The sequence below is a fragment of the Parambassis ranga genome, chromosome 19 (genome assembly GCF_900634625.1).
Source record: "Parambassis ranga chromosome 19, fParRan2.1, whole genome shotgun sequence".
In the NCBI taxonomy this organism is placed as follows: Eukaryota; Metazoa; Chordata; class Actinopteri; family Ambassidae; genus Parambassis; species Parambassis ranga.
This window is the reverse complement of record NC_041039.1, coordinates 4,038,397-4,049,376: the sequence shown is the minus strand read 5'-3', so window position 1 is coordinate 4,049,376 and position 10,980 is coordinate 4,038,397. Positions and strand designations below refer to the sequence as shown.

Sequence of the window (10,980 nt, the reverse complement as noted above, 5' to 3'; positions counted from 1 at the left end):
CATCAGAATAATGATGCATCCAAAGTCTCCGTCTTAGTGCTGCTGGACCTTAGTGCATTTGATACAGTTGATCACAACATACTGCTCGACAGGCTGGAGCAGTGGGTGGGATTTACTGGCACTGTGTTAAACTGGTTCAAATCTTACTTACATGATAGGGACTACTTTGTATCAATTGGTAACTATGAGTCTGACCGAACTAAAATCACATGCGGGGTTCCTCAAGGGTCCATTCTTGGACCACTTCTGTTCAACATCTACATGCTGCCCCTAGCTCAGATCATAGAACAGCACAACATCTCCTACCACACCTATGCAGACGACACACAGCTTTATATATCAGTGTCATCACATGACTACAGTCCCTTACACTCACTAAGTAAGTGTATTCAACAAATCAATGAGTGGATGAGCCAGAACTTTCTCCAGCTCAATGCTGACAAAACAGAGATGATTGTTTTTGGCCCCAAAAATGAAAGAGCTAAGATCAGTGCTTACCTTGACTCCATGTCACTGAAGGTCACAAACCAAGCCAGAAATCTCGGTGTAATACTCGACTCAGACCTGAATTTTAACACCCATGTAAAAGCCATTACTAAGTCTGCCTATTACCACCTGAAAAACATTGCTAGGATCAAGGGCTTTCTGTCCAAACAAGACACAGAAAAACTTATTCATGCATTTATTTTCAGTAGGCTAGATTATTGTAATGGCGTCCTCACAGGTCTTAGCAAAAAATCAGTCAGGCAGCTGCAGCTGGTCCAAAATGCTGCTGCTAGAGTTCTGAGTAACACCAGGAAAATGGACCACATCACACCGGTCCTCAAATCACTGCACTGGCTTCCTGTGAGTCAAAGGATCCATTTCAAAACTTTACTCCTGGTCTACAAAGCACTGAATGGTCTTGGACCAAAATACATCCTGGACTTATTGGTTCCCTATGAACCATCCAGATGCCTGAGATCATCAGGGACGGGCCTACTGTGTGTACCCAGGGTCAGAACCAGACAGAGTGAAGCAGGATTCAGTTACTCTGCCCCTCACCTGTGGAACAGCCTTCCTGAACACCTGAGGTCTGCTCAGACAGTCACTTCATTTAAGTCAGGCCTGAAAACTCATTTGTTTACTGCAGCGTTCTCCTAATTTCTTGACTGCACTCTTCTCATTTAATCATCCTGAATTTATTTGATGTTTTTTATCATTTTATTTTATTTTTTTAATTTTAATTTCCTTCTTAATTTAATGTTTTAATATGTTTTTATTCTGTGATTTCATCTTATGTAAAGCACTCTGAATTGCCTTGTGTATGAATGGTGCTATATAAATAAAGCTTGCCTTGCCTTGCCTTGTACAGATTCTTAAATGTAAGGTTTTTCTAAATTTGAGTTTGATGTTTCAGTTGATTCATTTTTATTGTTACACATTTTATTGAGCAGCTTTTGATACTGTAGAAAGAACAATATATTAGAAAATCAACGTGACTGATGTATTAATAAAATTATTATTTGTTATCACTTGTTCTGATTAGCAATTGTTGCCTGGTAAATGCATCTGTATTTATCAGTTCTCAGGTTAAGTTATTGACACTTTGTTTTTTTAATATCACTGACATTTGAAAATCAAATTGTGTATATTTTAAACTACATACTGTTGTATCTATTAACAGTATATGAATCTAAGCAAATAGACTCATTGTTCATTTTTGGTCACTAGGTGGCAGGATTTCTCCTTTAAGCCACCAGACATGTTTGGTAAAAGGTGTACTGATGTACAACAAAATCTGTAATATGACATAAGAATGTTTAACTGAAATAAAATGTTTCACATAATACCATCACTAGGAATGTCAACATTACCCTTGTAGATCCTGTTCAAAAAAAGAATGCATTCAAATGGGGGCACTCCAGATTTCACATTATGTTTTAATAAACTTAAACTAAACATACTTAAGTTAAAAAAATACCTGCTGTCAAATTCAGTGTAGACAGAAAACAAAAAAAAGGTGCCAACATCTCACCTAGAAGCTTTAAAGAATGTGTGACACAGCATGGTAAAATGTGGGTCCCTTTTAAATGCAGCACAAAGAATTAGAAACACAATGACTAATGTAAACTGTACACAGATGTATCGGTGATCGGGCACTTCCATCTTAAAAACAATCTGCTCATCTTAATAATCAACTGGAAAAGATATCAGTGTGTGGGTACTGTTGGGTGAATTCAGTGCTGTTTCACTTCCCTCTCTGACCTGTCAATAAATAGCATTATGACACTGCATGTTCACATACTCCTGTGTAAACTGCAACCAGTGTGTAACTTGTGTTGTGTTAACAGGTTTAATATTGATCTCTGGTATTTCACATCCCTTGTGTTACCAGGACTCAGTTATTGAATAAATAAGAGTGAGATTGTTAGAGCAAGATCAGCGTAAGTAAGTGTACACTGTAAAAGTGTTACTGTAATTATTCTTGCAGGTTCCTGCTCGCCTAATGATCCCTTGCCCTTCTTAAAAATATCTCCTCCTCCTTCTGTCTTTATAGTACATTGTACTAAATGTAGATACTTTATTCATCTACTCCAATCTCATATTAGCATGATAGGAATATCAGAAAGCACTTTAAGGGAGGAGTTTAAAATATATTCTTACGTCCCATCAATAAAGCATCTCCTTATTAACAACAACAAATAATACTAAATCTAAAGCAAGCATGGCTAAGCAATTATGTGAACTTGTCGTATTAATTCAAGCTTCTTCATGTCATAATTAGTCTCAATTGTTGGTAATTCACAGCAGAATCATAGCGTTTCAGTCAACATAAACTAGGCTGTTCCCAAAAGGTGCAGTAATAAGATCACGGCGTGCAGGAGAAAAATATAGTGTCATTCTTTAATGTACCTGAGTTTAAATCAAAATAGGAATTTAAAAATTAAATATATGCTATTTTTAAAAAGTGTGAGTTTTAAATTTAAATATGATCCTCTTATAGTATGCTTCTAAAGGTGTATGAGTTAATGTAAACGAATGCAGCTCCCAGTGTGTGCCTTGTTTATGTGCATGTAACTGAATGTGTCTGAGGACAACACTCGTCGGTGTGTTTGTGAGTTCAGGTGCTGTTTTTCTAACACACCAGATCCTGTGTGTCCTCTGAGTCCTTCACAGGCAGTGAGGACAGAGCATCTTGCTCCTCTGTATATTCACCATTAGCCATTTCAGGCACACAGCTGGTGTTTAAGATGCTGAAGTCACTGTTCTCAGTCAATTCTCCATCAGCTACTGTGGAGTTCACATCTCCAGATTTATTCAGGACACTGATGTCAGTCGTGTACTGCAGGTGCTCATCATCCAGAGCAGAAGTGTCCTCTCCCTTTTCCACAGCACATCCATTTATCTGTAAGTCCTGCATGTTACTGCTGGACACCTCTATGCCTGACCAGTGAGTGTTGTCCTCAGGGGGCGTGTCTGTGTAGCCATTTACAGCCTGGATCATGTGTTCCATCTGCTCGCACATGCTCTCCTCGTCACTGACCTTGACAATGCTCTGGTTGGAAGATGGCAGTGAGTGGCTGCTGTCCACATCGCTCTCATTGTTGGTCCCAATCAAATACACTTCCTGTTTAACTTCAGTTACTTGATATGTGTCATCTTCACCACCTTCCTCCTCCAGTACTCCATTCACATTGTGATTTTCTGTTTGAAGATGTGCCTCTTCTTTCACTCCTGATTCATCACTTTTTTCACTGTCTGAGCTGACATCTGCAGCAAGACTGTCGTTAACATCAGAGATACGATCTTCCTTCTCAGAGCAGCCATCTTCAGGAACTTCGTGACATCCGGTTTCTGTTACCTGACCCTCAGAGTTGTTCTTGTCTAAAATTGTCACAGGATTCATACATTTTTCATCCTCACCATTTTCTCTATGATGAGCATCAGGTTTTTCTTGTGTATCCATATCAATCTGCTCCTCCTGCATGTTGTACTCAGAGCCAGTCTCCATGGGCAAATGCACCTCCACGGGTATCTGCATCTGGCAGCTCCTCTGCTGGGTCTGTTCTGCAGGGTTGATGTTCTCTGTGTCCTCCAGACTCCCACCTAGATAGAAGCTCACATCTGTCGGACCAGAGTCCTCAACAACGGCCTCTAGATGGTTGCTCTTCTGACAGATCCTGATTGAGGGTTTGTCCTGATCCCTGAGCTCCAATAAAACTTCTAGAGGTTCAGAGTCACCACATGAGAAAAGCTCAGGGCTAAAGGCCTCATTAGTTTGTATGCAAGGCTGACGGGGAACAGGGCTGTGGAGTAAGACAGACAGAATGGTCACTTTAATTTGTGCACTTTATTAGCATGAATATCTTTAAATAAACACTATTGTACCTTTCCATTGACTCGTAAGACACAGTCAAACTCGGATCCTTGATGGAATCATCCTCCTGAGCTTGAACAAAGCCCTGATTGGACGAGGCATAGGTGAGAATGGCATCTGTCACAGTGTAGGGAGTGTGGCCCTGCACACAGTCCTGGATGTGACCAATTGGAAGCTGGGTCTGCAGGAAGAGGTGGAGCTGGCTGTCTGACAGACACACCGTTGTATGCACCACTCTGCCACAACACAAAAACACATTAATGTGTAACATGAGATCACAAAGGTTTACCGCTCAACAGAGAGAATGACAACTAACTTATCCAAGAAGGCCTGCAGTCCTTTCCTCCTCCTCTCTAGAAAGTCCTCATTGCTGAAGGAGAAAAAGGATTTTCCTGGAAGGTCTGGGACTGGTCTAGAGGGATGAGAACAGAAAGAAATGCATGTTAATTTAAGATTTTAGTGTAGGTTTAAAGCAGATTAGTCAATGCTAGAACATCTTTCAGTTGAGCTGTAAAGCATGGCTCTTTAACACTAAATCTAGGCTACATAGTTGGTTTTGGATGAGTGACCACTGGAATGCTCACTTCAATTATCACTGAACAAACTCTGGAGCAGAACAAGCTGACTTACACCAAACCTGCATTCTTCTGCAGCTTCTTCCTTAGCCACACGAACTCACTGTAGCGCCGGCGCACACAGGACGTCTTTGCTGTGAAGGCTTTACTGTTGGTCTGAGAATGGGGAAAAATATGTGAGCAACACTGAAGAAACAACAAAGAAAGGATTAATCCACTGATGAAAATAGTCCCAAATAATTCACTGTGATGGTGAGACACACTTCACTGTGACACTACTCGGGACAATACCAAATAGGAATGACACCATTCTTACTAATTTACTAACCTTATAATGAATTCATTGACATGTGGCTTATGTTGTGACTGAATGACTCATGTTCCAGCTGTTTGTCATGGAAGAACTGTTATCACATGCCAGATTTGTTCCAGCAATGTGTGACACAGTCCAGCAATGTTTGCATAACAAGCTTAACTCCAACTTCCATAATCAATTAGAGTTTCAGCCATGTGGGTTAAAGTCATGTTATTGCAGTTAACTCCATCAGAGTCTCAGAAGCAAAACTCCTCCACTGTATCTTACTGCTCACCTATAATCAGGTGTATTACTGAGCAGTAATGACAAACAAATGGTAAATCGAAAAACAATACGTCACTCAGCTCAGAGATGAGTTGTGCTTCTTTGAACAAACTCATCAAACAGCAACAACATATCAACGGCAAACACACTGATGTCAGATCATGTGAGGTCACATGATCTTAGTCAATTTCATGACTCAACAGCCCACACAACACATCCGTCTGGGGGCAGAGCCTTACTGCTGACACAGCATTGATCAACATCAGCTGCTGCCTCGGCAACAACCAAACAAACTATAAAGAATCCATCAGCTTCATGTCTGAGTGCAGACTGAAATGTGAAGCCCCAGAATATTGAAATATCAAAACTGTAACTTGACTAACTGTTGATCAGCGTGACAGACAAGTCAGCTGGTATCAAACTACAAATAATACCTCCTATCAAGGTATTTCATAGTGTTACACAGGGTTTAAACGTGTCTACAAATGTCCCTACAACAACTGTCTCCAATGTATGTTGGAGGAATGGCTGTTATTTGCAATTTAGTCTTCAGCAGCTTAAAGTGACTGCATTTGTTGTGATGTAAGTGTTAATACTCACATGTAGGAATATTTTATAATCCACATATGAATTCCAGGAGCCTTCGTTCTGAATGCGGGGATCTTGGACCCGCACTGCCACAAACTCCTGAAGCCAGAAACAAACAGATTCAAATAAATGCACGTTGGTGTGCGGACACAACAGCTCTGCAAATAAAAAGACACAGTTCCCCAAATGCCTCCAATCATAAATAGTGTATTGTGGCATGTAACTGGAAGTTTATTTAAGAAGGGAAAGGGATGTGTTTCTGTTCAAATTTTTAACTTGCACCAAAAGCAGAAGTCATGTTAGAAATGAATACAGTGCTTCATAATGAGAGAGCGGGACATTACTCACATCTTCTTCTTGGTTACTAATCATCCTACCAAGTGCTGCACTGCAAAGAGAGGAGAAATCAATGAAAAGACAGGTTGAGTCATTTTTCAAAAAAGAAAAGTTTAAAAACAGTGAGTCACTCCTAGGCATTTCTCTTTTCTCTTTTATCAGGACTACAAAAACATACAATTACAGATGCTCTTTTTATTGGTCTGTCTGTGTTTAAAGGTGCTTAATTTAATAATATAACAGGGGAAACACAGGTTTCATGCAGAAAACAGATAATGTGACATAAAGAAACTGCTTTTTATCCCTTTCTTCTACTACTACACACAACCACAACCACTTCTTCTTTATGTAGCTACATTTTGTGGCCATTCACTTCATCCTATGAACAAACTGAATGTAATCCCCGAAACAAGAGAAAGGGGGCAGAGTCAGTGAGACAAAAACTACATATATTCCTTTCACAGATGACAAAGTATTAGTATTAGCACGGAGGACTAAGTTTGTTCATTGTTATAATACAAATGTATCTGCTATTTATCCATCAGAGCAGCTGTTTCTTCTGCTACAGTGAAATCGCTGCCAACACCTTGTGTGTGGTAAACTGTAGTCTCATGGTGCCGGGTGAAAAAACGGTGCAAATCGGTCAAAATTAAATAGCTCCTATGTTAACATACCACTTTGTTTTTAACGCGTACTTTAGTTGTCTGCCTCCAATAACGACACTTTTCAACAAGCTGGCTGGAGCAACATTATCTAAAAAGCTAATCCTAGCCGACACATACTTACTTTCACTGAGTGTGTTTGCTGTTCAGGTAATATCCGGCCGGCTGCTGTCGATGACCCCCTGCTTTCGGATGTTTCTGAATTATTTGAGAGTAAAACCATCAAACATTGTGGCTTGTTTTCGCGGACAGCCTCTATCTCCATTTCGCAAGTCACAGGCACCACAGACGCCGCGTCATCCCACAACGTCACTACGTACGGTGCGTATAAACGTAGAAGAGGGGAGCGGCAAAGGGGGATGAAGGAAGGAAGCAGGAAACGAACATTAAGCAGATTATCCACTTTTATTTTAGCAGAACCACAATGGAGCCAGACTTTCAATCAGTCTTCAGCCTTAATATGACCACTTTCTAAAGGATCAACACACAGGACCTTTAAGTAGAATCATTCTATTCATTTCAGGCTTTGCTGCTGCTGATAACAAAATGTTTATTTAAAGTTTTAAGCAATGCAAAAACACCTAGAAGTGGAAAAGTGTGTGAATATTTTTTTCTAAATAAAATCAGGTAGTAGAAAATGTTGACATTGCTCAGTCCTGTTCCTCAGCCGCTTAATGTAGCTTCTCTTTATTGTTGCCCAACATTGTGTGCTGTGCTGATTTCAGTCTTTTCTAATGCATGTTAGCATTATAAAAATATCTGCAGGCCTGCAGGTGCACAGCATCCACTTTGTCACTCAGAGGCTCAACTCCCAGTGGAGGCAAGACATGAGCATCTCACTGGCAGTAACTACCTGCAGTCACTGTCAGACTTAAGCAAGTTTTAGTTATTGTTTTGTCACTTAAATTATATAAAGAGCATCAGGAAATCAAGCAAAAGAGCTCTTCATTCAAAACACATTTACTGAAAGTCAAGGCCTTGCACCTTGGTCATATACCCTTAACCCCTAGTTTTTGTCAAAAAGACAAACACCTTTTATGACACAGTTTAAAAGTAACCCTCTGTGAGTACTGCTCTACAAATGTGGCACATCTAATAGCATAAAACTTCATCTCTTTTTTTTATTATAATACACTTACTGTGGATTTCCCCTTTTTGCTTATGCCTTAATCAGGTAAAAGTGGGAGTAGACTCTGCAGACCGTCAGCACGCTGTCAGCGCCAGTTGGTGTAAATGTACAGGAAGTAGGCTCCATTTAGATTTCACTTCAGATAAAGCACATATTAATAAGATGGACGAGTTAATGATTACTATTTAACATTTTGTTTTGTTTAACATCTATTCTCTTTGGTTACCTTACATGACTTTTTGTACCTTTGCCCATTTTGGAAGCAACACCCTGCTGAAGGAAGAGTTTTATCTTGCAAAGAAGAAGAGGTGTTGCAGAGTTTTTAACCTGTCATGTCTTAATTGTTTCTCACTTTTTATGACAGGGCTGTATGCACATGCCTTTTTTGGAAGGAAAGTACATAAAACATGCTTCAAAGGAACTGCATACAATCAGCTACACACACACACCTCTGATGTTTGACCATATTTAAGGATTTTCCATGTGCAGAAGCAGAAGATGATGTGTAAATATAGGATAGTGTAGGCCATTTACAAGCCATCTGTTGCATTCCTCGTTGGCTGAAGTTATGTGTGTATGCAATTATGTGTGGGAGGAAGGCAGTATTGAATGTAACATGCATCAATTAAAACTATTATTGACATTTTAATTCCTGCTATTCTTACCATTTGTCTTCATTTTTCCTTCTGAATATTTACCCTTTTGTGTGATTAATATTTTTGCGCCACAAACAGAATAAATGTGGTGACACAAAGTACATTACAGATACTACCAGAACCCAGGGGTGAGACCAGCAGAACTCTTTCACTTTGACTCCTGTTTGTTTTGACCTTTTTCATGTTCTCAGAGGAGCCCACCAATAACTGTGACCAAATCAATTCATACGCACAACTTCAAAGAGACACAGAGATTTATGCATATGGCACAACAGCTGAGTCCTTTACACCCCCTGACATGGACACAGGACCAATAACAGCAAATGACACTGTGTACTTTTCACCTCAAACAGGTGAGCTTACACATGGACAACATTTTAAAACATAATAATTAAAGTTAAGAATCTCTCTGACAAACACATCAATAAGATATGTTGTAAACAATATCACCATTTGTTAATGTGTTCACTTTAACCATGACAGGAAACTATTCCATCCAATAAATATGTTACAGGACATCACTTGTGGCCCCGTGTCCATCAGGGGCCTTTAAACTCCAGCAGTGGTAATTTACAAAGTGTGTTCATCTCCTGAAAGCTGGACTTAACATCAGAACAACTTTTTTCTTCAATAGGTGAACTTGTTCCTGATGGCCCCCAGCAGACCCCCCTGCGAGCTGCTGGCTCAGATGGACCCCCGGATGGCTGGTAGGACTGAAAATATTTTCTTCTTTTTTATGACAAAATCAGCGATCTAGCTTCATAAACACATTTTTCATGCAAGTATCCTAGCATGAAATACTTGTGTGACTTTGTTAGTTTATGGTTGCACAGGCCTGCTCTGTTTAATTAGATGTTTATTTTTGAAAAATTGACCATTAATAGTGTGAGTGTTACTCACATGCAGTTATATGTATAGAAGAACCTCAAACATTTATCATGATGCCACAAACGATTCAACCATAAATAAATGGTTATGTATCATCATGGTTTATCAGTGTAACGCAGACAGCCCAGTGTGGTGAGCAATCTTCTTCCCTCCCTATGTTTACATGTTACCAATAGGTAATCAATAACCAGTGACCTAGTGGTGTTAGCTGTGTTTCCTGTCAGATTACCTAATTTCTCTATGGTGATTAATATATTAATTCTTAATCTTAATCTTATAGTTATTCTCATGTCTTCATCTTTTCAACACTACCAGAACTCTCTCACTTTGACTGCTCTTTGTTTGAACCTTTTTCATGTAGCCTGCTGCCAAACGACCAAGGTTGGACCTGCCTCAGGACTCCATGCCCTCCACTTTAGGTGTCCAAGGATGATGGAGGAAGACTACAGACACTCTGCACTCTCCTCCTCCAGCCTCAGGCCTCGGGTGTGACCCGTTTGGTCCTAGATGGTCTGATGACAGCGACTCCGACTGAGGAGATCTGCTGTGGTCTGTAGTTAAGGTAAGTGAAGGTAGAGGTAAGTCCATAGTGAAGAACAGCAGGAAGAAAATTTCTAATGATAATAATAATTTGGTTGTGTAAGGATAAGTCACAATAACAAAATGTTCATCAGACTCAGTGTGTCTTTTAGTCTTTTAGTTTTTTGCTCTGTAAGTAATCCCCTTAGTAGGACCAGTGCTGAACTGCTAAAGCTAACAGCCCTGACTGTATGCTGATGATGTTTCTTACAGCACCAAAGCAGTCCACTCAGTGAGAGGAGTGAGAATATGCCTCCATCCCGTCCTCACCAGCCTCCAGCCACTATGAGGATGAGGCGGGTGTCCTCTCTGGAGGAAGCACATCCCAACAAGACAGAGACACCAGCGGTCCATGAGGCCATGTGAGGTGGGTTTCACTCTTCATACTCTCACATTTGTACTATATATAATTGTTCAAACTAAATCACTGCATTTGTGCAGCTTCATGGACAGATGCTGTCCAGATGGTCCAGACTTCTCCAAAGGGACTCTTGAAGAAGATGAAGCAGCAGAAGATGTGGAACCAGGAGGACGTCTGGACAGCATCAGACCTTTTGCTGGCGCGGTGGTGCAGTGGTTAGCACTCAACTCTCAGAAGGGTCAGTAATAGCACCTGGCCTCTCTCTG

The 10,980-nt window shown here is 40.2% G+C and overlaps 1 protein-coding gene across 1 annotated transcript; it reads right to left on the bottom strand.

The window, feature by feature from the left end:
- Nucleotides 1-1,902: 1,902 nt before the first annotated feature.
- snx11 (sorting nexin 11) lies at nucleotides 1,903-7,408 on the bottom strand. The gene is made up of 7 exons (XM_028431961.1): nucleotides 7,226-7,408; nucleotides 6,452-6,491; nucleotides 6,116-6,202; nucleotides 4,991-5,091; nucleotides 4,677-4,772; nucleotides 4,372-4,596; nucleotides 1,903-4,289 (listed from the first exon to the last, which is right to left on the bottom strand). Exons 2-7 carry the CDS (start codon nucleotides 6,473-6,475, stop codon nucleotides 3,119-3,121), a joined length of 1,704 nt encoding a protein of 567 aa, XP_028287762.1. The 5' UTR covers nucleotides 6,476-6,491; nucleotides 7,226-7,408; the 3' UTR covers nucleotides 1,903-3,118.
- Between the last annotated feature and the right edge of the window lie 3,572 nt (nucleotides 7,409-10,980).

What these genes read in the sequence shown, in the direction of transcription:
- snx11 (XM_028431961.1), bottom strand. Translation starts at nt 6,475, where the DNA reads ATGATTAGTAACCAAGAAGAAGAT. An exon ending in TTAGTAACCAAGAAGAAGAT is followed by an intron (nt 6,203 to 6,451) that starts GTGAGTAATGTC and finishes TTCTGGCTTCAG; the next exon opens with GAGTTTGTGGCAGTGCGGGT. An exon ending in ATTATAAAATATTCCTACAT is followed by an intron (nt 5,092 to 6,115) that starts GTGAGTATTAAC and finishes CCCCATTCTCAG; the next exon opens with ACCAACAGTAAAGCCTTCAC.